The 27,375-nt window shown below is 36.6% G+C and overlaps 1 protein-coding gene across 1 annotated transcript in view; it reads right to left on the bottom strand.

The window, feature by feature from the left end:
* The window catches only part of ANKRD18B (ankyrin repeat domain 18B), a 59,041-nt gene that overhangs the window by 8,571 nt on the left and 23,095 nt on the right, over nt 1-27,375 (bottom strand). The window contains 13 exon segments of the mRNA XM_030919174.1: nt 274-327; nt 1,534-1,579; nt 4,215-4,445; nt 5,346-5,549; nt 6,467-6,585; nt 6,588-6,744; nt 15,050-15,169; nt 15,829-15,877; nt 17,344-17,456; nt 22,735-22,884; nt 24,479-24,615; nt 24,618-24,960; nt 24,962-25,393. Of these exon segments, the coding sequence (XP_030775034.1) occupies nt 274-327; nt 1,534-1,579; nt 4,215-4,445; nt 5,346-5,549; nt 6,467-6,585; nt 6,588-6,744; nt 15,050-15,169; nt 15,829-15,877; nt 17,344-17,456; nt 22,735-22,884; nt 24,479-24,615; nt 24,618-24,960; nt 24,962-25,393 (2,155 nt within the window).

The following is a 27,375-nucleotide window of genomic DNA, read 5'->3' as shown; positions in this document are numbered from 1 at the left end:
ATAATACTGGTGTTCATTTGCAAGATCCACTTAAAACTTAAGAAGGCTAAAAAATGTCATTTAAAATATCATATAAATTTTCATCATACATATGACACAGAAATATTCTAGTACGTGAAAAATTTAGTAACGATTGTGATGTTACATATTTTATGAGAAACAATTAAAATTTCATGTAAATAGCCCAGTAATAAAGTTTTATTATCTTTTAAATCATACAACTTTTCCTTAAGATTTTCTGGTTAAATACTCTCTTCATCAGATGTGGCTTACCAGTGGATTCTAGAGAAGAAAGTAGATGGGAGCAAGTGCCCAACACAGCAAAAGCTGGAAAGAAAAAGAAAGAATTACGTTCTTTACCTAAAACATTTCAGTTAACTAAGTGTGAGTTTAAAATGTACAGAGTTGAGAACATTATCAGAGTTAATAAGAATGAGAAATATGTATGTACAATTACAATCCAAAATTACTATTAAATAATCTACACATAGCATAAATTCTAACTGTGGTTAAATATCACAGCTTTTTCATTCTTCATTCATGTACTCAACAGCCACGTTCTAAGGTACTAAAACTAGCACTGGAATTACAAGATGAAGATGGCATGGTCCACCTCTCAACAGTCATATGCTATAACCTAAAAAACAGACAGGCAGGCAATGTCCATATAGAGTCACAGATACCATGACAGGTATACAGCAGGGCACTACTGGAACACACAGAAAGGATATCTATCCCACTTTTGTGTCAATATCATGGGCTTTCTGGTGGAGGAGATACATAGGTTGATGCCTGAAGGACAAGGAAAAGCTTGCCAGATAGAGGGAAAAGGCAAAGGCAAAGAGCCTGATGTGAGAAAGAGCACTGCAGAGTTCTACTCCGTCCACTTTGCTACAGCAAAGTGGAGCAAAGTGCTGTAGCAAAGGGCAGGTGCTACAGCAAAGGGCAGAGTGCGGTAAGTGGTGAGAGACAAGGCTGAGTAACTTGACAAGAATTACATTGACATGGGTGTTTGTATTTCATGGTGAAAATTTTGGAACTTTTCTTGAGAACAGATGTAAGTCAATGACACAGTAAACGACAGGAGATTTAAAATATCATCTGTCAAGCGACTGCTTATGAACGGTTATTGCTCAGTTAAGTATTTCTAAATGAGTCTGAGGTCTGTTGGCCTTCAATCTCTACCAAAACCCTGAGAACCTGATGATGCCGTTGTTTTCGGAGAATCCTTTCAGTGTGCTGGCTGACAGTTCCATGAGGATGGCAAAAGTGAAGAAATTGTAGTCAGTGAAAAAGAGATGGATACACTTCTTGGGAATTTTTTAAGCTATGGAACATGATGAATTAATGGTGCATAAGTATACTCTTCACTGTGAAAGTTTTAGTTTTCACATCTTTCATTAGATGTGTGTGTAAGAAAAAGATACTGAACATAGTATCTACTAACCCAACAATGAAAAGGAATGCCATTTGCTATTTACACTTTATTACTAAAATAAACCTAAATTTAATTAATAAATTTTGGCAACATACTTTTCTTTGTTTCTCTAATTATTTGTTCTACACAGTCCGACTCCACCTAAAATAAGTAAAAAATAATAATGTTTAAATTAAACAAGAGACATTATCGTGAGAATAATAAATCACTTACAAAATGTGGCCTTTAGTATTTTTAGTGACTAGACATAACATGAAGTTTGCTTAAATAGAAAAATAATCACATAAGTAAAATTTCTACTTATTTTAAGTTTAGATAATAGGAGATGTATCTGTGTAATGCTGTTTAGAGTAATCTGAGAAAAATAGATAATATTGGTCTGCTGGATATACATAATTTTAGAAAGGTGGTGTTTGATTAGTACAAAGGTTAAACAATGGCAGGGCATGACAGCCCATGCCTGTAATCCCAGCACTTTGGGAGACAAAGGTGGGCAGATCACAAGGTCAAGAGATCGAGACCATCCTGGCCAACATGGTGAAACCCTATCTCTATTAAAAATACAAAAATTAGGTGGGCATGGTGGTGCGTGCCTGTAGTCCCAGCTACTTGGGAGGCTGAGGCAGGAAAATCGTTTGAACCCAGGAGGCGGAGGTTGCAGTGAGCCGAGATCGTGCCACTGCACTCCAGCCTAGTGACAGAGCGAGACTCCATCTCAAAAAAGAAAGAAAAAAAAAGTCAAACAATTAAAGTCATATTTTGCAATGAATGCATTGCTTTGAAATTCTTAGCAAAACTCTGTCCTTTATAAAAGTTCAATCCAATTTTTTACTTCAATAAATTTTTTCTTAAAAAAAATTTATATTCTTATAGAAAAAAATTTTTATAGTAAATTTTTCTTGCTTTGTTTTTTTTTTTTCTAGTTTGTATTCTAAATTAAAGTGGTACCTGTGTAAGTTTCTTCCAAAGGTATACTGAGGGACGCTGAGGTTTGGAGTACAATTGAACCCATCACACAGGTAGTGAGCATAGGACCCAAGAAGTAGTTTTTCAACCCTGGCCCACTCTGTCCCTCCCCGTTCTTATTTCCCAGTGTCTACTGTCCCCATGTTCACGCCAGTGTGCACCTAATGTGTAGCTCCCACATGTGAGTGAAAACAAGATATTTGGTTTCTGTTTCTGCCTTAGTTTCCTCAGGATAGTGGATTCCAGCTGTATCCATGTTGCTGCAAAGGACATGACTTTGTTCTTTTCATGACTGCATAGTATTCCATGGTGTATATGGAATTTTCCAATCCACCTTAGATTTTCAATCACCCAATCCTTGGGTGCACCTGGATTGATTCCATGTCTTTCTATTGTGAACAGTGCTACAATGAACATACAGGTGCATGCATCTTTTTGTTACAATGATTTATTTTCCTTCAGGTAAACCCCTGGTATAGTAATGGGGTTGCTGCGTGTGGGATTACATGTGCCTGCCACCACACCTGGCTAATTTTTGTAGTTTTAGTACAGACACGGTTTCATCATGTTGGCCAGGCTGGTCTCAAACTCCTGGCTTCAGGTGATCCGTCTGCCTCGGCCTCCCAAAATGCTGGGATTACAGGCATGAGCCACCGCACCTGGCCAAGCACAAATCTTTTAACAGAAGAATGGAAATGAATCTTTCAGTGTTTTGTTTATTTAATTCATAAAATGCACTGATTTTGGATTCTATTAAATAATAAATATCTATGTGTGGTTAAGTGTTTGGTTGCCAGTCATTCACTTGTGATTATGGGTGAGAAGAGTTAAGATGGTGCAAAGAAACTTTAAAAGTGGTATGGGCTGGGCATGGTGGCTCACCCTGTAATCCCAGCACTTTGGGAGGCTGAAGTGGGTGGATCACAAGGTCAGGAGTTCGAGATCAGCCTGGCCAATATGGTGAAATCCCATCTCTACTAAAAATACAAAAATTAGCTAGGTATGGTGGTGGGCACCTGTAGTCCCAGCTACTCGGGAGGCTGAGGCAGGAGAGTCACTTGAACCCGGGAGGCAGAGGTTGCAATGAGCTGAGATCATGCCACTGCACTCTAGCCTAGGCAACAGAGCAAGATTCCGTCTCCAAAAAAAAAAAAAAAAAAAAAAAAAAAAAAGTGATGTGAACCATAGACAAACTACAATCAAGTAGAGTAAGACAAAGCATCTCAAAGTATACCGTCAGTTATTAGGCAATAACATGCAATTTCTAAAACCTAACTTAAATGCAGCTTTTAAAGAAATTTTAAATGTGTCAGTTTAGTCACATTTATTGAATAAACTTAGCAAATGGGTATCTCTTGAAAATGAGAGCTCCAGTGAATTAAAAAATGTAAAGTTCCCATTTCCTTTCTGTGTTAACACAGCTAATTATAATCTTTACTTAACATGCATAAGTCAACAGAACAACTCAGTATTTCACCAAATTATAAACAAGAATTATATTAAAGAAATGAAACCCAAAAAGTAAAGTTCCCATTTCCTTTCTGTGTTAACACAGCTAATTATAATCTTTACTTAACATGCATAAGTCAACAGAACAACTCAGTATTTCACCAAATTATAAACAAGAATTATATTAAAGAAATGAAACCCAAAAAGTAAAGTTCCCATTTCCTTTCTGTGTTAACACAGCTAATTATAATCTTTACTTAACATGCATAAGTCAACAGAACAACTCAGTATTTCACCAAATTATAAACAAGAATTATATTAAAGAAATGAAACCCAAAAGAGAAACAGTCATATAACTAACCTCAGTTAAGGAGTTCTCGCAGTTATTTGAAGTCTGTGGGTTTGAAGTAGGAATTCTTATGGGCGTTTTGGAAATATCTTTTCTGTTGAGTCCTTTACTATTAAGATTTTCAATACAAGGTAACTCTGGGTCCGGCCTTGTAGGAAGAGTGCTGAGAAAATATTTCATCCGCTCTTTCTCCATAAGGAGCTTGGTGCTGATCACTGCTATTTTCTTATTCGATCTGTAAAGACAGCAAAGACAAATGCTTAGTATTTCATTTTTCCTTGAATGATTCTTAACGACTTGCATTTTAAAAAAAGTTGCCCTAAGAGTAAACCAAATTACCCATTAAACAGTGTTTCCACAAGAAGATGTGTGAGAGCCTACCTCTTGTAAGCAATTTTAATTTTAAAATCATTCTTAAAAAGTATACGTGCTTCTAAAGTGATTTCTACTGAACAAGAAGTTCAAAGTCGACAGGGAAGAGAAATGGCTATCAGTGATGTACAGCTTAACAGGTAACCTAGCTGCCTTCTAAAATAGCTCTACTTGTAAGATTCTACAGATTCCTTTAAAAATACTTGTATTTGAAGGGTAACTATATGGGAAAATGAATATGTTAATTTGCTTGACTATAAGAACGACTTCACTATAAATAATTATATCAAAACATCATGTTGTACTCCTTAAATAATGTAGATTAAGAAAACTAAAATGAACAAAAATAATCTAGAAATACTTGTGTTTAGTAAACCAGTTTCAGGTTTCACCCTTGTACATTTCACCCATGATCTAAGAACAATTAAGTATTTGGCACTGAGGAATAACTCAGAGCAACAACTCCTGGGGGAGAACCAGATTGGTTGGTTGGTGATCAAAGAGAACTAAAGCATCTCTGAAGGCAATTAGCCTCCAGCACTGTGACCAAGGCACTGGAGGTGGGGCTTGTTCTTTCTGACAGAAACTATCCTTGAAGAACATTTTAAAGGTAAGATGATTTACTAACATTGTTTTCCAAAATTACATTATCAGATTAGCAGTCACTTCCTACTGATCTCCTGAAGCCATCTCACTAAAAATTATACTTTCAAAACAAATTAATGAGCTTAATTCATTTTCTGTTAGTGTGTTTTGACTTACTTCGTTAAATTTTTTTGACATGGAATTGTTAGCTTTCAATACTACTGCAAAGGCTTCCTTATATTCTTCTAATTCGGTTGTAACTTCTTCATAAGCAGTTTTCATGTTGGAGAATTTACATTCCACATCTGTAAGTGTGAGTTCCTTCTTATTTAGTGAAGCCGTATTATCCTTGTTTAACTGCTCTAATTGTTTTTCATATTTTGCTTGTTCCTAAAACAAATGAAAAGAATACATTTTTAAAACAATTATAGGCCGGGCGCGGTGGCTCAAGCCTGTAATCCCAGCACTTTGGGAGGCCGAGACGGGCGGATCACGAGGTCAGGAGATCGAGACCATCCTGGCTAACATGGTGAAACCCCGTCTCTACTAAAAATACAAATACTAGCCGGGCGAGGTGGCGGGCGCCTGTAGTCCCAGCTACTCGGGAGGCTGAGGCAGGAGAATGGCGTGAACCCAGGAGGCGGAGCTTGCAGTGAGCCGAGATTGCGCCACTGCACTCCAGCCTGGGCCACAGAGCGAGACTCCGCCTCAAAAAAAAAAAAAAAAAAAAAAAAAAAAAAAAAACAATTATAACCTAATTACCATATGTTTGCTGCCTTTTATTTTGAGTCAGTGATTCAAAGAGCAATTTTGAATATGTTAAAAAGAGGCTGAAGCTTAAAATATTTATCAGCAATATCAACAAAACTAATAACTGAATTCAGAATTAAGTCTGATTTGTAAAAATTTGAAATCATAATTATGTTAGTATTAATGTAATGTGGTCCTATAAAAATAGAATCCATGTATAAATTTAAAAAGTAAACAATGAACAACGTAGCTTAAGACCAATCCAAAAGTATCACATAATTTCTAAATCAGTTTTATCTTATGCCAGCTGGTCTTAATCATCAAATGACTCTATAGTGAGAATCATTACTTTGAAATACTGATTTTGTTATAATAATAATGGAAATTAAAATATTTAAAAGGAAAAAAAAGATGCCACTTATTTTCTAGAACTCTACAAAGCAAATTGCTGTAAGAGAGGCAGAGGAAACACAATATATACATATCCAAAATATAATTTGCAGTGAAACAAATGAAAGCACATTACAGATAAACTTACCTGACTTTAAAAGACTAACCTGTAAATGGATTTCTTCTAATTTTTCTATTGCCTGCATTGTCCTTTCATCTAGCTCTGATTTATATTCTTGTACTTTACCAAGTTCTACCATATTGTTTTCCATATGTGTCTTAAGAGTATTAACTCTTCCAATATCTTTTTATCCTCCTCAAGTTTTTCACATTTCTCTTGTATTTTTCTCATAGATAAAAACTCCTGTTGAAGAACTTGATTGTCTTTAGCCAAATTGACACATTTTGAAGATACAGCTTCCTTCTCGGCCGTAAGATCATCAAACTGCATGAATAAAATAATAGAGCTTGATAGTGAAGCAGGCTGCGAATAATCTAATACAAAACCAGTAACAAAGTTTGAAATGCATGTACTTGCAATAACATGTTATCAATAATGTAGCACAGTCTTCAAATGTGAACCCTTAAATTACTCAGAATTTTAAGAACAAAGTTAAAGCTACCACGAGTCACAAAAATACACGCTCTACTATCATCATCTTTGCCACAGGACGCCTGCACTTGATCTTTTTATTTTTCCGACGATTCGTTTTTGTTCCTCCTGAAACGGAACTGAGTGTTCTCTCAGTGAAAAGTGTCCAACCCCTTCCTCACGGCCACTCCCCAAAATTTGTCAAAAAAAGTTTCAGAGCTATCACATTGAGTTATTTAGGCCAAAGTCAATAAATTGCTCTCAGAATAAGACTTTGAAAATAATATGATACTCTAGGCTAGGCCTGGTGGCTCATACCTGGATTCCCAGCACTTTAGGAGGCTGTGGCAGAAAGATCACTGGAAGCCATTTGAGATCAGCCAGAGCAACATAGTGAGACACTCACCTCTACAAAAAATTTTTAAAAAATTAGCCAGGCATGGTGGCTCAGGCCTGTAGACCCAGCTAGTTGGGAGTCTGAGGCAAAAGGATGGCTTGTACCCAGAGTTCAGGGCTGCAGTGAATTATGACCACATCCCTGCACTTCTGCCTGGATGACAGACAAAGATTATATCTCAAAAAACCACAAAATAATGAATCCTGTAAATAAGGATTCTGATGCCATAAGCCTTTCCCTAAACTGCAAATGTTTCATGGTAATTTGAATTGCATTTTAAGAGGTAATGATTCTTGGGGTAAAGGTCATAGAATACAGCACCTAGAAATCAATCCACATATTTACAGCCAACTGATTTTGGACTAAGGTGCCAAGAACATACATTGGGGAAAGGACACCCTCTTCAAATGAAAGGCACTGGGAAAACTATCCATATGGAGAATGACACTAGCTTCCTATCTAACACCATATAGCAAAATAAACTCAGAATCGAATGACGACTGAAATGTAAGGCCCAAAATTATCAAACTACTATAAGTAAACACAGGGAAAATGCTTCAGGACATTAGTCTGCACAAAGATTTGTATGGGTAAGACATCAGAAGCCCAGGTAAAAAACAAACGATAGACAAACAGTACTACAACTGAGTGAACAGAAAACCTGTAGAATGGAAGAAAATATTTTCAAGCTATTCATCTAATAAAAGGTAAATATCCAAAATATACAAGGAGCTCAAACACCCTCACAGTATAAAAAATAATCTGAGTTCAAAACTGCACAAAAGATCTGATTAGCTTTTTTTTTTAAGAAAAAAAAGAAATACAAATGGCCAATAAATACATTTAAAAATGTTCAGTATCACTACTCATCAGGCAAATACAAATCAAACCTACAATGTGATATACTCTTGCTCCATTTCGAATAAATGGCTATCATAGAAAAGGTAAAAAATAACACATGCTGGTGAGGTTTCAGAGAACAGTAAACTCTTACATGCTGTTGGTGGGAAGGTAAATTAGTGAAGCCACTTAGAAAACAACATGAGGTTTCCTCAAAAAACTAATAATGGAACTGTCGAGGGATCCAGCAACCCCACTACCAGGTATTCAGGCAATAGAAAAAACCAATAGATCACAAAGATACCTGTCCTCATATGTTCATTGTAGCACTATTCACAACAACTGATGTAAAAAATCAACCTACGTGTCTATCAACAAATGAATGGACCAAAAATCGTGGTACCCATACACAATGGAACACTATTCACCATATAAAAAATGAAATCCTCTTATTTGTGGCCATTTGGATCAGTCTGGAGGATATTATGTTAAGTGCAGACACAGAAAGATACATACCGTACATTCGCACTCACATGTGGAAGCTAAAGAAAAATTGAGGCGGGGCATGGTGGCTCACACCTGTAATCCCAGCACTTTGGGAGGCTGAGGCAGGTGGATCTTGAGGTCAGGAAATCGAGACCATCCTGGCTAACATGGTGAAACCCTGTCTCTACTAAAAATACAAAAAATTAGCTGGGCGTGGTGGCGGGAGCCTGTAGTCCCAGCTACTCAGGAGACTGAGGCAGGAGAATGGTGCGAACCCAGGAGGTGGAGTTTGCAGTGAGCTGTGATCGCACCACTGCACTCCAGCCCAGGCAACACAACAAAACTCCATCTCAAAAAAAAAGAAAAGCATAATTGAGGGCTGGGCAACATGGCTGATGCCTGTAATTTCCTAGCACTTTGAAAGACCAAGGCAGGAGAATCACTGGAGACCAAAAGCTCCAGAGCAGGCTGAGTAACACAGAGAGACATCTCTACAAAGTGAAAAATCAGACAAGTGCAATGGTGCATGTCCACAATCCTAGCTAGTCAGGAGGCTGAGGTGGGAGGATCACATGAGCCCAAGAGTTTGAGGCTGCATTGAGCTATGATCAAATCACTGTCTCTAGTCTGGGTGACTACCGTTGCCCGGATACCAGACTTCACTAGCAAGACCTCGTCTCTTAACAATAAAAAAGCTCACAGAGGTAGGGGATGGGAGTCTGGTTAATGGATACAGAATTACAGTTAGATAAGAGGAATGAGTTCTGGTGTTCTGTGGTATTGTAGGCAAATATGGTTAACTATGATTTATTGTATATTTTTAAAAAGCTAGAAGATTTTGAATGTTCACAATTCAAAGAAATGAGAAATGGTTGAAGTAGTAAATATGCTGGTTGGCTTGATCATTACGGACTATATACGTGTATGAAAACGTCACTCTATAGCCCCAAATTATGTATATACATGTCAATTAAAACAAAAGAGAAGCTATATTTATCCCATCAAAAGAACAGAATATGGGCCACCCTTACTGACTTCCTTCTAATGAATAGAATGCAGTAAAAGGGATATCATGTGGCTTCCCTATCTCAGACTGCTTTCCCTTCAAACTCAGCCCCCAGATTGTGAGAGAGATCAGGCCACAGAGACAGCCTGGGAGTGCCAGTGTCAGTGCCCAAGCAAGGTTCCAGCCAATGGCCAGCATCAACCATCAAACACATGGGTGAGCAAAGCTTCAGATGATGCCATTTCCGCAAGTGATCAGCTGTTTCTAGGGAAGCTGAGGGGAGCAGAGGCAAGCTGTCCTGGCCAAGCTTTTTCCAAACCACAGGTTCATGAACTAAATAAATGTTTTTCTTTTAAGCTAAAAATCTCTGGGTAACTGTTAGAAAAATAAGTTTTAAAAAGAGACAACAAGAAACATACAGCAGAAAAGACTCTCCTTTAAAGTAGAATCTAATAAATGTTGAGATTAATTTATTGATGACAAACATTATTGAGAAGCAGCAGATAACCAGGAGAGAGACATAAGCTGCTGAGGAGGAACTTTTCCTAAAACCCCCTTCAATTATGAACTCTGATAACAAGGCAAGGGTGTCTGTCTCCTTACAATTTCCCCTCAACTCATGAAATAAAACTGCAAAGCAAGAAGACATATGATTTGAAAAACAACTAGAAATACTTGGTTACATAACCAAAATCAGATATTTACGTGATTTCAATTAACGAAAGTTCTAAAAGAAGAAGCTTTGATCCGGGCACGGTGGCTCACGCCTGTAATCCCAGCTTGGGAGGCCAAGGCGGGTGGATCACGAGGTCAGGAGACCAAAACCATCCTGGCTAACAGGGTCAAACCCCATCTCTACTAAAAATACAAAAAATTAGCCGGGCATGGTGGCAGGCCCCTGTAGTCCCAGCTACTCGGAAGGCTGAGGCAGGAGAACGGCGCAAACCCGGGAGGCGGAGCTTGCAGTGAGCCGAGATTGCACCACTGCACTCCAGCCTGGGTGACAGAGCGAGGCTCCATCTAAAAAAAAAAAAAAAGAAAAAAGAAAAAAGAGAAGAAGCTTTGAGTATTTATTAATCAATCTAGTATTCAATTTTCATTTTCCTTTTTCTCAATGAGGAGGAAATAAGGAGAACATTATAGAATGATTTTTAGACTTCACAGAAGTAAAATAAACATAGTGAGGTTTGAGTGTTAAGACAGCAAATGCAATTTCTCCTTTACTTTACTCCAACCTTGTTTGTATGGAGAAGTTAAGACGATCCCATCTCTATGTTACACCACAATGCTTCTCTATAGCACACAACTTGGCTCTGAAATTTTGAAATTCAAAATACCAATCTACCATTTGTCTCTGACAAATTGCTGAATATTACCTGATTTTTAACTGCTGCGCTCCTAAAACTTTTCTTGGAATGAGTTAAACTTTTTATTCCAAGAATCCTCTAGTGAGCTAGAAAGCAGAGCTGTGCATCTCTCTTTCAGTCAAAGGAGGTCAATATAGAAACTGTGGTTTCTGAGAATGCAAGATCTGCACCAAGAAAAGGATTAGCCACAGTGCTACTCAAGAGAACCAGCTACCACGTGGCAAGAGGATCTGCGAACTGGAAGATGATGACTTCACCTGATTTCCACTGAGGAAAGCTGGCAGCTCAGACTTAAACTTCTCCTTCCTGGATGGTAAACATCTATGGATGATTCTATGAATTATAATGAGTTAGTAAAACATAACGCACTAAACAGTAGACTATGTCAGCAGATCCTGTGACCAAAATTTACTGAAAACGAAACTATAGAGGGAGGCACTGGATAAGAGACTAAAGGTTTAAATGGAGAAAAAAAAGAAAGAAAGTGTATCTTGTAAGCCTGACTTGCCATCATGTCTTAGAGTAAATAAGGTATAAGCTGGCCACAGACTTCTTTGAGACACAAAAGGTGAAGTTAAAGATATTCCACTACATTTAATTTTTATTATGACATAAGACAACTGGTAATATGCAACATGATTGAAAAAAACCTTTTCATTAAATTTGATTTGGTCCTAGTATAAGAATAGACATAAACAAACTAAGAATTGATAATCTAAAAATAAGCCTCCACATTTACAACTGATTTTATACAAGGTTAACAAAAAAACAGAATGGGAAAAGAATAGTCTTTTCAACAAATGGTGTTGAACAACTGGGTATGCATGTGCAAAAAAAAATATATAAAGTTGGACTCTCACCTAATACCATATTTAAAAATTAATTCAAAATAAAACAGTTAACTGTAACAGCTAAAACTGTAAAACTGTCAGAAAAAAACATTGGTATAAATCTTTGTGACTGCGTTTGGCAGTGTTTTCTTAGCCTTGACTCCAAAGCAAAAATGGAGTCAATGGACTTCAAAATTGAAAACTGCTGTGCCTGAGAAGACAGTATCAAGAAGTGAAAAGGTAAGACACTGAGTAGAAGAAAGTATTTGAAAAGCATATATCTGATAAGGGACTTACATATATAGGATATAGAAAGAACCCTTGCAATTCATAAATAGTAAGATAACCCAATTTAAAAAACGGGCAAAGATTTTGAATAGATATTTCTGCAAAGAAGATATAAAGATGGATAATAAGCACATTAATAGATGCTTAATGTAATTAGTCATTAGGAAAATGTAAATCACAACCACCTTGTGGTATCACTTCACACCACAGGATGAAATCTTTGTTCAATAAAAAAGAGAAAATAAGTGTTAGGAAAAATGTAAAGAAATTAAAACCCTTATCCAATGCTGCTGGGAATGTAAAGTGGTGCAGTCACTTTGGAAAACTGGCAGCTCCTCAAAAGGTTAAGCATGAAGTTACCATCTGACCCAGAAATTCCAGTCATTAATTATATACTCCAGAACAATAAAAACATATGCAAGCACAAAAACTTATACAGCAGCATTATTAATAAGAGTCAAAAAGTGGAAAGAACCCAAAGGTCCATCACCTCATGAACGGATACATAAAATGTTTGATTTATCCACACAGTGGAATATTACTCAGCAATAAGAAGAAATTAAGTACTGATACTGATAGAAGTGGGAGACAGCAAAATGCCTAGGCAGATACAGCATGGTCCCCGGAGAATCTCCAACCGGGCCCACAAGTGTCTACACCAAACAAAACATTTGGTGCAGATAAGGGAACCTGCACAGGGTTTTGCCTGGACATGCCAGCAGCGGACCAGAGGCCCACATGCACTGGGGGGTTGGGGCGGAGCCACCAGGAAGTCACACCTTATGCAGAGGAGGAGCCTGGCCTCTTCAGCTCATGTGTGCTGGTCTTGGTATTCAATTGTGAGGTGGAAATCTGATTGTAGGACCCCTCTCTTTGCTGAGAGCTTCCCTTTCACTTAATAAATTCTGTCCTCCTCACCCTTCAATGTGTCCATGTGCCTAATTTTTCCTGGTCATGAGAGAAGAACCCAGATTTAGCTGTACTAAGGAGCAAAACCCCTGCATCAATACCTGCTATAGCACAGATGCATCATGAAAAATTATGCTGAGTGAAATAAGCCAGTCACAGTAGACCACTTGCTTTTTATTTCAGAGGCTTATAGGCAAATCTATACAAAGAAGGTGGGTTGTTCCCTAGGACTGAGGGAGGAAGGGAAAACTAGAAGATGGCTAAATGATGTGGGGTTTGTTTTTAAGGTGATGAAAATGTTCTAAAATTGATTGTAATGATGATTGCATAACTCTCTGAAAATACTAAAAGTCAATGACTTGTATATTTTAAATGAGTGAATTGCATGGTGTGTTAATTCTTTCTCAATAAACCTGTTGTACCCCGAAATTTATTTGATACTAGTGATCTGGAGACATGGGCTGCTTGAGACATGGGCTGCTTGGTTTCAGATCACTGGCCAGGGTTCAAGACATAAGAGAATCAACAGCATGTCTTTTGCATAGAATATATATATATATATTTTAAAGTATTCTTTTTATTAGCATCAAGTCTGTAAAATTAAAAGAAAAATCTTTCACCGCTTAAAGCACTAAGAGATTTATATTGAGGAGCAAGACCTTGTATTCTTTTGCCCCAGTTTCTATCTAAAGGGTCTGGGAATCACACCCTTCAAACTATCAAATCTCATCAGATAGGTTTTATTAACTCATGATGTGGCTTACTTTCTAACGTGATTCTGGTACAGCATCACAGAGAGAAGAAGCTGAAAAAAATCAAAGTATTTTACCCCCAAATATATATATTTTTGACATATTTTGAAATGGCTGTTGCAGGACCAAGAAATTGAAATGGCCGTACAAAGCTGTCTTCTGTGGGGGAAATTGCATCTGTAAGAAGTCTTCATTAATGTAGCCCAATCTCTCCCCTTCTAGGTCTTCCCAGATCTAGGGAAGATTAACTAAGAGCCTGATGCATTTAAAGTGTGAAAAGATATTTTTACTCTCTATTTTCTCTGAGGGTGCCAGCTATGAGGCTTTGTCTACATAATAAGAACCTTAACCTCCGTAACCACCTTATCTTAATTAAGGCCTTCCTTTCTACCTATTTCCAGTTTTAGACAACATATTTTCTTTACCAATTGTCACCTAAAGAATCCCCAAAACCCACCTATGAATTGTTAGCCCCTCCTTTTTGATGTCCCACTTTTGGCTGAGCCAATGTCTGCCTTCCTCATACTGATTTATCATTTCCCCTACACCTTCTGTCTGCTGGAAATGTACAAAACCAAACTGTAATCTGACTGTCTCATAAAACATTCTCAAGAGCTCTTGAGATTCAGTAATCCAGGGCCACCGTCACCATATTGGCTCAGAATCAACCTCCTTAAAGATATTTTGGCTGAATTTGGGTTTATCCATCATTAATATTTCCCCAAATTACATAATTTTAATCCCCAAACTGATTTAAAATTACCTTATGTTGGAGTATCAATTATCCTATTATAAAGATACATGTATTTGTATGTTCATTGCAGCACTATTCACAATAGCAAAGCCATGGAATCAACCCAGATGTCCATCAATGATAGACACGATTAAAAAAAATGTGGTATGTATACATCATGGAATACTATGGAGCCATACAAAATGAATGAGATCATGCTCCTTGCAGGGACATGGATGAACTTGAAGCTGTTATCCTCAGCAAACTAACTCAGGAACAAAAAACCAAACACTGCATCTTCTCACTTATAAGTAGGAGCTGAATGATGAGAACACATGCACTTGGGGTGGGGAACAACAAACACCTGGGCCTGTTTGGGTCAGGAGGGAGCGCATCAAGATTAATAGCTAACACCTGCGGGGCTTAATACATAGGTGATGGATCGATAGGTGCAGCAAACCATCATGGCACATGTTTACCTATGTAACAAACCTGCACGTCTTGCATACGTAATCTAGACTTTAAGATAAAATAATTATTTTTTAATTACCTTCTGTTTTAGCTTCTTAAACAGAATATCCATTTTCAGTTGATCTGTATTTAAGTCTCCATGGCAACTGAAGTCTTCATTTCCAAATACATTTAACATATTTATTGTCATTTCTAATATCTGCAGAAATGTACAGAAGTAGTAGGTCAAGTATTTGTAAGAATAAATATTTAATAATTGTTTAAACAGGTATTATGTTATGGCATATCAAAGAAACAAATCTATAAACTATGATCCTCTCAGTTTCAACTGAACATAGTTTGAAAACATTCTATATGAAATTATAATCTTAGATAAATAATATGAACAACAATTTTATGGCATATAAAGTGATAAGATAGTCATATAGTTTTTTTGTTTGTTTTTGAGATGGAATTTCACTCTTGTTGCTCAGGCTGAAGTGCGATGGCGTGATGATGGCTCACTGCAACTTCTGCTTCCTGGGTTCAAGTGATTCTCTTGTCTCAGCCTCCCAAGTAGCTGGGATTACAGGCATATGCCACCATTCCTGGCTAATTTTGTATTTTTAGTAGAAATGAGGTTCACCATTTTGGTCAGGCTGGTTTTGAACTCCTGATCTCAAATGATCTACCTGCCTTGGCCTCCCAAATTGCTGGGATTATAGGCATGAACCACCACACCTGGCCTAACCATACAGTTTTTTATAAATAAACTATTCACATCCCTTTTGGTATGCTAAGATAAAATAACCTATTAGTAAATATATGCCATAACCCAGAGATGAGTAACCAAGATAAAAAAAAAAGTAAAACACATACATGTTTGAAAAAGACACAAAAATACATTTTGATATCCGTTGACCACAGTCTATAACAAGAAAAAAAAGTACACACAAAAAGCATCAAGAAGGTCATTCAATGTAGAGAAAGAGAAGTAAGGAAACATCTTTAATATCTGAGTTGAGGAGAAAAAGAAAACAGGCAGTTTTAGAAAAAAGGAAAGGTGGAGACAGATATGTGGTGATTTAAAGACTTTGAAGAAGAGATCTAGAGATCTTTACTGACATAATCCAACAAAATGAAAGAGATACAAAACCATGTAGAGAAAGACAATGACAGAAAAATGTTGAACAGAATCAGAGAACCAACTTAAGTGCTCAGTAAATAAATAGAAAACTAGCTGTGTTCAGGACTTCAAAGACACATTCCATTTTTTTTTTTAAATCTGTGATCAAAACATGAACGCTCATTTTACTCTTTTTCTTTAGGTTATACATATATTTATACACATAGATAATTTATTTCTGTAAAACAAAAGTTTAATAAGATGTATACTTCATGTATACAGTGGAGGTACCCATGTAAAATGAGTAAATTTCCATGTTTTATATCTAAAAGCAAAAGACAGCAGCAGACACAAAATACAAGCTATATATCAAGATAACTTTTGATGTTAAAAGAATGACACAAATAGGTCTTAAAAAAATTTGAATGCAGCAGAGAAGAACACTGTAAAAGGAAGAAAAGATGACCAAATACAGCAAAAATATCTTCAGAAATAATATTATTATGTCATTATTATTTTCAAAACCATTAAAGAATACATTGCCAAGCACAATGGCTCATGCCTCACTTTGGGAGGCCGAGGCAGGTGGATCATGAGGTTAGGAGTTCGAGACCAGTGTGACCAACATGGTGAAACACTGTCTCTACTAAAAATATAAAAATTCCCCGGGCAGGGTGGTGCACTCCTGTAATCACAGCTACTCAGGAGGCTGAGGCAAGAGAATCACTTGAACCCAGGAGGTGGAGGTTGCAGTGAGCCGAGATCGTGTCATTGCACTCCAGCCTGGGTGACAGAGCCAGACTCTGTCTCAAAAAATAAATAAATAAATAAATAAGTGTAATGTTTTGGCATTCAAAAAATTTTTGAGATTGCATTGTTTCTTTTTTTTTTCACATATTTTTAAGATGAATGTTTTCATCCCAACCTCGCCATAGCAGCTTAGCTGACTTCTGCCCCGTTTCTCCCCTTCCATTGGACTCTGTGACACACGGTCTCATCCAGAGATCTATTTTTTCATCAGTTATTGTGTTTTTATACTGAAATTTGATTTTTTAATAATTCCAACAAAAAAGTGCAAGGGTCATGGACTCCTGCTCACATGCCTATAAAGTTGCGTTGTGAGTTTCTGAAATACATTTTAAAATAGAATTCGTTTAATTATGAAAATGCAGACATAAAATGAATTTGTATCTAGGTTTTAGTCAAGTAAAGTTAGAGTTAAATCAATTAATAAATGGTTAAAATGTTCTACAATATGAAAACCATACCCAGTTGTCTCTTCTTCTAATTTATGATTTTTCTTTCTCATTTGATCCACATTATAGTCCAGTGATGATATTAACTCAAAAAGTTTTCTGAATTCTTCGTGTTTTTCTTCAGGCTTGAAAACAAAGGGTTTAAAATTATTTTTGCAAAATCTAGAGACCCTCTTCTATCTTAAAAATATTATTTCTCATAAGTTGATGAATAATATGTATTTAGGCAGGTATATAAAGTGCATTTTATAAACCTGATGCCAATAAGGACAGATTTCAAAAATAGTCATTTTCTTAAAACAGCTAAAAATGATTCACACTTTCATCATTATCTTTTCTGAAATTTAAACTGCCAAAAATGTTTGTTAAAAATGAGAATTTTTACACATAAAATACTAAGGGTTAGTAAAAAAAAATAAAGGTAGCTATATTTACATTTTAGTTTACAAAGATGCTCTAGAAACATTGTCATTAATAGTTTAAGATATTCCAAGTTAAATTACATCTTATTAAGACGATTTTTAGAAAACTCTTACTAGTTCCCATTACATTTTTGATCCTCATCTATCTTCAGGCTGAGCTAAATACTGTCATTCTCTGTAAGTATTCACCTGTAAGTTTTAGTCTTTCCATGTCTCTTTATCATCTCTTTAAATAAAGTTTATTTTTTCTATAAAAAACAAATAATAACTTTTGTCTAGTTTTTGTGGCTTTTCTATTATCCTGTTTCTCCCCTTCCATTGGACTCTATGACACATGGTCTCATCCAGAGATCTACTTTTCATCACTTTGTATACTGAAACTTGAGATAAACCAGTGTACGGCTCTTTAGAGCAAAACCTAGATAACAGATATCTGGGTTGCTTGGCAAAGGTCATGTGTAATCCTGAGTTATGAACCTGTCACAATTTAATTAATTGTTCTGCTCTGTATCCGTGCTTTCACACCACTCTAACTGTAAGCCTGCTTCAAGCTAGCCCACCCCCTTTTTGAAGTGTGCATAAAAAAAGTCAAGTGCTGTCTTTGTTCTGGGGCCAGTTTGTCAAAAGTTGAGTCCATTGGACCTGAATACACTCAATAAAGATATCCTCCTGTATACACCTCAAGGTCTGTCTCTGGTCCTCCTGATTCCACAACAGCACGATCTCCACTCACTGCAGCCTTCACTTCTCAGGTTCAAGTGATCATCCTGTCTCAGCCTCCCGAGTAGCTGGGATTACAGGTGCCCACCACCTCACCCAGCTAATTGTTTGTATTTTTAGTAGAGATGGGGTTTCACTATGTTGGCCAGGCAGGTCTTGAACTCCTGACCTCATGATCCACCCACCTTGGTCTCTCAAAGTGCTGGGATTACAGGCATAAGCCACCACGCCCGGCTGCTACTCCTCTTTTTAAACTCTCTCAGAACTCCTAAAATCTCCAAAGATTAACCTGGATTCCCTAATATATATTTCCAACTCTGACCTTTTTACTGAGGCTTCTTCCTTCTAGTACACATATTATAGACAATATTCTCAACCACACACTCATACATGGCTACTTGGTGCAGATTACTTTTGTAGATAGTGAATCTTGTCTATTTTATGTTGATTCTTATTGATGTTACTTTGAATATAGTGTTATTTTCTAATCTTGAAGGGAGGCTGTCTCACCCTTAGGATATTGACCAGTATACTTTGTCCTTTTTCCTTTTCTTTTCTTTTTTTTTTCCTTTTTCTTTGGATATTGACCAGCATACTTTGTCCTTCCTTCCTTTCTTTTCTTTCTCTTTCTTTCTTTCTTTCTTTCTTTCCCTCTTTCTCCTTCCTTCCTTCCTTTTCTCTCTCTTTCTTTCTTCTTTTTTCGACCACTATACTTTGTCCTTTTTTTTTTTTCTTTCTTTTTTGTTGAGATGGAGTCACAGCCTCTTATCCAGGCTGGAGTGCAGTGGTGTCATGTCGGCTCACTGCAACTTCCATCTCCTGGGTTCAAGTGATTCTCCTGCCTCAGCCTCCCAAGTAGCTGGGACTACAGTTGCACACCACCACGCCAAGCTAATTTTTGTATTTTCAGTAGAGACAGGGGTTTGCCATGTAGGCCAGGCTGTTCTTGTACTTCTGGCCTCAGGTAATCCACCCACCTCAGCCTCCCAAAGTGTTGGGATTACAGGCATGAGCCATGGCACCCAGCCCTTTTTTCTTGTATAATGAAAACTTTCCCATGATAATCAGATTATCAATTGCTTGCCTTTGTTTCTTTCTAAAAAATTTCCTTTTCCATAGAGATATGGCATGATGAACATCTTGTTCTACACTTTCTTTCTGGGGACACTCAACTATGTCATTGGGAAGCTCCAGTCAAGTAGAGATCTCCCTTCTTCCTAATCGAGATTCTTCATCTCAAAATGGTGTCCACCAAATGTCTTATCCAGGTAGTCTCTTGCTCAGGAACTCATGAAATAAGAACCTTCTGGAGAAGTTAGAAGCTATTGACTGAGATGGTTTAAAGCTGCCCCTTATTATATGTTTTACTCCCAAGGCAGACATCACAGTGGCTAATAATTCTATGCCTGATGTCTAAATCAACTCTATGGGAATCTATAAAAAACATTTTATTTATGAGACAGAGTCTCGCTCTGCTACCCAGGCTGTAGTGCGATGGCTTGATCACCGCTCACTGCAGCCTTGATATACTGAGCTCAAGCGATCCTCCCACCACAGCCTCCCAATGTAGCTGGGATTATAGGCATGCATCACCATGCCTCATTTGTTAAAAATTTTTTTTTTTGGTAGAGTCAGGGTCTCACTTATATTGCTCTGGCTGGTCTCAAATTCCTGGGCTCAAGCACTGTTCTTGCCTTAGCCTCCCAAAGTGCTAGAATTACTGGTATGAACCACCTCACCAACCAGGTGTTCCATGCAATGGTTTGAGAAGCAGTTCTACACAGAAACCAGAAGGCCTGGGTCTGAATCCCAGCTCTACCAGATACTAGCTGTGTGAACTTGAGAAAACTAATTTTCTGTGTCTCTGGTTCTTTATCTATGAAATGGAGAGAATAATACCATCTACTTCACTGGGATGTTGGGAAGATTAAACCGGGGACTGACATGAAGCACTTAGAAGAGTACGTGGTGCACGGTGAGCTACAGATAAGATTTGCTTAGAAGCACTTAGAAGAGTCCATGTACATAGTGAGCTACAGATAATATTTGCTATTAGCATGGTAATTTTTACTTTTTTATATCTTGACAATTGTACACGTTAGGCAGGTGGCATTCCAATGTGAGTGGTCTCCTATAGTTGCACTGAATCATTCTTCACACCACTGAATGTGGCAGCAAACGGGGAGCGCATAATTTATAGCTTACTTTTCTCTCCATATGACTCAGTGGGCAACAGTCATGTACGTACTACAATGTAAACAGCACCTCCTGAATTGAGTAGTACATAACCGACATGACCAGCAGAGACAGGCTGAGCCACGAAGCTGAAAACCCTGGACTCTATTGCTAAATCAAGGCTTCTGAATCAATTCCCTCCCAGAAGCTGTTGCTGTGGCACTGCTTTCATGAGTACTCTGCTGAGTGCTCGGATTAAGGGGCTGTGCTATCATTCATCAGACAAGCTGCAGCCAGAACTGTTCAGCTGACAAACTGGCAACCATCCAGAAATACAGTTTTGGCTACATAGTGACGGAAGGCAAATTTAGATTCTTTTTTCATACTGAGAAAAACATGAGCATTTGATTGAACAATTCTCCTCTATTAGACTAATTGGTTTTAATTTCATATTTAATTGCTAAAAATACACAGAATAAAAGACTTACTGTGTTAATGTCTCAAAGAAGAAATAATTGATATGGTATATTTTGTTCTATGCTAAAAGCTGCCAAGCTAAAATATTTTCAATTTATACAAGGATAGGTGACATGCATGTCAGATATTATTTTCCCTTTAAGCAAATTTATGATGAGACAAAATTATCTTCCATCAAAAATAAAAGCCACGTCAAATTAAGGGCTAAGTTGTTCTGCAGACTGGGCAACAAGTGCTGAGATGTAAGGTCAGTGAGAGTCAGAATAGTCAGAGAAAGCTTCATGAAGAGGAAATTGCCTGCCAGGTCTGAATGAATGAGGCTAGATGAGCAGGAACTGAGAAGGCAGGAAGGACAGCATGGGTAAAACTGGGGCTGACATCTGCCCAATTAACGCTGAGGATCAAGTCCAATGGCAGAGAAATAAAAACATACATCCATACAATAACCTGTAAATGAATGTTCACAACAGCTGTTTTCATAATAGCTAAAAAGTGGAAACAACCTAAAGGTCCATCAGCTGACGAATGAATGGAAAACTGGTGTAGCCATGAAATAGACTATTATTAGACAATAAGAAGGAATAAACTACTGATATGTGCTACAACATGGATAAAATCCTGAAAACATTCTGCTAAGTGAAAGAGCCAGTCAGAAAGGACTTCATATTGTATGACTCTGTGTATATAAAATATGCAGACCATACACATCTACGGAGACAAAAGTGGACGGTGGTTGCCTACAACTAGGTGGAGAGACATGGGGTAAGGGTAGGTGGAGAGACGTGGAGAGGGGTTGCAGTCATGGCTAAGAGATGTAGGGTTGCTTTTCAGAGTGGTGAAAATGTTCTAGCATTGATTGTGCTGATGATTACACAATGCTATGAATATACTAACAGACACTGAGTTGTACATTTTAAATGGTTGAACTGTCTGACATGTGAATTATCTCTCAGTGAAATTGTTTTAAAAATCTCACGGTAGGATCAAGATAATTTTCTCAGCTCTCTATTTTGGATGTACATGCTCTATCAGATCTGAATATTTTTATGCCATTACAGTACATTTTAAATGAAAGGAAGATGAAAACAATGCCTAACTTTTCAAGTAGTTTGTGAATTAACCTAAAACGTGTGCATTTCAAAGAACAGTATGGTGACTTTCTGTACAAGTTAACCTAGAATCCATGAAATGAATAGGCACAGCTTCTGTGTCCATTCACAAAAGTGAAGAAATAAGACAACTTTCTGCAATATTCCATTAAACATTCTCCTCTGACTCAATCTGGCTTGCCTCACCAAGACAATAAGGAAATTATCTAAAAATACTGTTTAACAGGAAAAAAGTCAATTTTCTGTGAGGAGTGATTTATCATTCTCAACTTTCCCAAGAGTAAACATTGTAAGAGAAAACATATGCAACTATTTTTCAAAATGTCAGAACAAGAGCCAGAGTTGAAGAAATAAGTACGTTATAAAGATAATAAAATGGTAATAATCAATTATAATGAAATTACAAAATCAAGCTGTCCACTGAAATTAGTATCCTAAAACACTTTATATTATTCAACCAGCTACAGATTAATGGTCTACATGTTAAATTCCATACATACTTGACTTCCTACTTGAAATAATTTCTTCTTTGAAGCCCGTGTCTCATCCAAATTAATATGACGATGTGATGTATCTTCCAGTAGAGATTCTGACATAGAAAATTTGTTAAGGTGATCAGCCAGTTCTACTTGAAGTTGTCTCACAATCACCTGATAAAATATTTTTGTTACCAATTTTATAAAATGCCTTATTAAATTATGTTAATAATATTTAACTCTAGCATACATACTTTGAAAATTATTACCACATACACAGATTCACTTTCGTTTCCTCATATGTACACATTCTTCTTTATTACTGAATTCAGTGAGGGACACAGAAGGTGTTATCTTCCTGCCAAATCATTATTCTCTTTCATGACAGATGGATTTAGCCCACTATTCATTCATCTTAGACCCTCAACTCAACCTAAGTTCCTCACATATTCAGTCACCTGTTGAAATCCTTCCAACAGATTCCTATCTCAGAATAAAAGTAAAATTCCAATAGCCTTCAAGGCGCTAGGTAACATGGCCTCTAACTCCCTCCCTGACCTCAACTCCTACATCTGTGTCCTGTACTCACTTCCATCCCATTCTCCGGGAACTCTGCCACCCCCTCATTAGTCTGAAAATGGGGATTCAATGTCAAACTCATAAATCACAGACAGCTACAAGTATCCTTGTATGGGAAAGAGTGATATCTAAATGACAGTCATTGAGACTTAAAATGCAAATTATGAGCTAATTATTCATAAAATATTCACAGTAAATTATATAAAATACCTACCAGTGGGAACATTATATCAAATTTTTTTTTTGCTAAAATTTATGACATTTATTCCAAATTGTGATTTTATAACAAGTCGATGTTTTTAAAATTCTAAGTGGTCAGAAAAATACATAATGTGAGACTGACATATTTTTAGACTTAAGTCACATTGGTATGAATCAAAACAAAGTTATACCAACCAAAATACATAAAAGAGAGAGCCACTGAAGGAAAAGGATCACAAAACACAGCAATGAACTTCACTTCATCTGGGAAATCTAGAATTAAGTGTCAAACCGGCTCACTTAATTGAATCTTAATTTCAAAATACACATTTCAGGTACAAGCATTTCCATTTACCCACTTCATTATGGTCTTAGAATGTGGCAACATAAAGACATTAAATGTATTATTTCAGTAGTACAAGACTACCTCCCTTATCAACATTGCTCTGTATCTACTAAAATTTCATAGGTGACATAATGTCTTTACTCAAAGGAAAGCATCTGTCAGTTCTACCTTTTATTTTCTGGAAACAAAGTATGTTTCCAAGCTGATACAGTAAACATATTTTTTTTTGGTTTTGTATTAAAACAGCTTTGTGGAAATATGATTTTTATTAAAACAACTTTGTTGAAATACGATTTATAGAATTTATCTGTTTTAACCAACAGTTCAAAGATTTTTAGTAAATTTACTGTGTCGTGCAACCATCTCTACAATCCAACTTGAGAATATTTTCATCACTCCAGGACAATCCCTCATGCCCATTAGCAGTCACCACCCATTTCTAGCCCCAGCCCTACACAAACATTAATCTTCTTTCTGTGCCTATACATGTATTTCCTGGATGATTCATGTAAATGGAATTATACAGTATGGTAAACACATTTTCATCTATTTATTTTTATACTGAACTAGGTTCAACATACAGCCAGAATGAAATGTTTAAATTTTCTTTCCAGAAGGTTAAAAAGTTTTCTTCATACTTACTCCTCCTTCTGCTTCTTCTTTTTCATATTGAAACAGTTTTTCTTTTAAATAATCATATTCATTCATTAATTCCGTATTTTTTTCTTCTGTAAGATCTTCCTTTCCATTCTCAAGACAGTCTTCTTGGATATTAATGACTCTTTATTATTGCCTTCCTTATAAACGTTCTTTAGTTGTTGTTCAAGCAATAGATTTTCAAGTTCTTGTTGATGTATTCTCTCCTCTAAAGAGTTCTGCTTTCCAAAGGATTGACTTTCTTTAGCTTCCTCATTTGGATGCATCTGCTTCATTTCCTTTAATCGCTACTGCGCTTGCTTTAGGTCCATCTGTACACTTTCTAAAGCCAGTGTCTTTTCCCTGAGAACATCTCTTGTCTCATGAAGCTTACCTTTTAAGGTACTGAACTTCACCCGAGCTTTAGAAAGCTGTTTGGTAAGCAACTCATTCGTATCTGTTAGTTGAGAAATACTGGAATCCATTTTTTTCATGTCCAGAAACATCATCTGCTCTCCATAAAACTAGTTCCAGGTCTTTTCTTTCCAAAATTTCATTGTACTCATGTATAGCAGTGGCCAGGCTAGAATGGAGCGATTCAACTTCAGCTTCTAGTCTTTCTTTCTTGTGTTTTTCCTTCTCCAATTTTGAAGTCAGCCTTGTATTCTCAGCTTTCAGTTCATTAAGCTATTGCGAATACTGGGCCGTTGTTTTTGCTATCATTTCGTCATTAAGTCTTACACTCTTTTCAAAGTTAGCATTCATTTCTGTAATACTTTTAATTTCCTGAATATATTCTTTTTCCTTTCTGAGACTGTCATTTTTTATTGTGTATAATTCCTGTTTGAGCATGGCAATGTCTCTCTTCAATATGTCATTTCCATACATCACATCCTTCTTTCTTCCGTAACTCTGAGAATCCTAAATAAAACAAAACAAATTTTTAGCTAACACTCAACAAAATAACATATCATGGTTATTTCTGAAGTGAAAGAACAACCTATACATTCATGGAATTAAAAGTTGCTGTAAGTGGATATCAAACTGGAGAAAAAGTTGAAGCAAAACCTTGAACCTTAGCACACATTTCAAAAAGCTCAAAAATTTATTTGATGTCAATGAATCCATAAAAGTAAACACACACACATACTCTAGAGAATTTTTAAGAATATCAGAATTGGAAAAACCTTTCTCTGAATTACAACAAACTCAAAGCATAAAGTTAAATGTTAAAAATTTTGACTAAATTAAAATCTTGAAAAAAGAAAATTATATTTATACTCTGATATCTAACCCAGACACCACCCTAGAGCAAGAGCTTTACCTCCACATCTATTTGGACAGATAAAATCTCTCAAAGTTTTAAAAGTTCTGTTTCCCTGATCATATTCTATTGTGATTTGACTCAACATTTTTTAGTCAGTTGTAAGAATTACATTTACTAAATCATAAATCTAGACATTGTACTCAGCACTTCTACATACATACATTGATGAACTTATTTAATTATCACAATCCTTAAAGAAGAGAGGTTAAAAATATAAGCAAGCTGCAGGATTTTCCTCAGGGCTTCTGATTCTACTTCTAGTTCTCCATCAGATCACAGTTACTTCTGTGGTATAAATATACCAACACAACAACAGAGAAACAAAAAGACACAGGCATAAAATGTGTCTTCTGTCTTTGTCAGCTGGATTCTCCATGAAATAGCCAGATTGAGAGGATGTGACATGTGGGGCCTCAGAAACAGAAAAGCAGCTTTCCCTTTTCTGCACTAAGCTATTCTTTTCCCCACTGCCTGTTCTCCTTATTTTTTCATTTGGATCCTGGGATACCAAAAAAGTGAAGGTGCTCACTGAAATAGAGGAACCAAAGTTTGCCACAACACAAGGAGCCGAGTGAAACTGCTGAGTTGCTAGCTAGTGCAGAATCCTGGAAAATGAGATGTTCCTCAAATTTACATCCAATTACCACAAAAGTTTATAGCTGGAGATATACAGTATAGTTGTCCACTCTAGCCCCATTATCTACTTGATAAGGGAAGTAAAACCAAGAAATATTAAGTAACTCACCCAACGCTCCTAAGGTGGCATTACCTAGCATTTCATGGCACCAAAAGGGAAGATACAATTACATGTTGCTGAATTACATAAATTACCAGATAAATACATTAAATTCATCAAATAAATTAAAGGTGTGACTTTGGCAAAGCAATTTAATGGCTCAGAGGGTGGTGGGAGGCCTCATCTGCTTTTCCTTTGAAAGAAAATCTCTAGATTTTTGTCTGTCTTTAGAACACAATGTACAGAACTCAGCCTTCTACTAGAGTCAAATGCTAAATTTTTGGCTGAGGAGTTATGGTACTTATATGATAAAATCATACATGTCAAAGCCTACCATATTTTATGAAACAACATCATGTAAAAGTCTGATTCAACAGAAACATTGGAGAGTGATGATTTTTTTAAATATGTGAAAGTATATATATTTGTTTCCAAAATTATTTAAAGTGGCCATGATGGAATTATAAGTTTAAACAGTTTGAGTCAAAGAGATGAACCTGCATGCATGAAGCACATTAAACAGACTTCTTTGGCTGGTAACATTTGTTGCAACTCTCAAGCTCAGACACATTTTCATGTCTCTTCTTAGTCACTGCTTCCTTCCCATTGTATTACCATTTTATCATTTAAATAAATGTAATTCATATTTAAATGAATATAGAAAAAAGAATCTAGACATTATTTCTTTAGCAATTTCCCTTATGCTTATCTAGTTCAGAAGGTCACATGGTATATGGTTAAAGAATTTTCCCAGCCCATATGCCACTTGGAAGACTCATAGTGAGACTTAGGTTGATGAATGATCAAAGATTATGAGAATGTTTTCCAGAACTGTCATTT

Source organism: Rhinopithecus roxellana, chromosome 16 (genome assembly GCF_007565055.1).
Source record: "Rhinopithecus roxellana isolate Shanxi Qingling chromosome 16, ASM756505v1, whole genome shotgun sequence".
In the NCBI taxonomy this organism is placed as follows: Eukaryota; Metazoa; Chordata; class Mammalia; order Primates; family Cercopithecidae; genus Rhinopithecus; species Rhinopithecus roxellana.
Note: the sequence above shows the minus strand (reverse complement) of the source record. Positions and strands in the feature narration are given on the sequence as shown.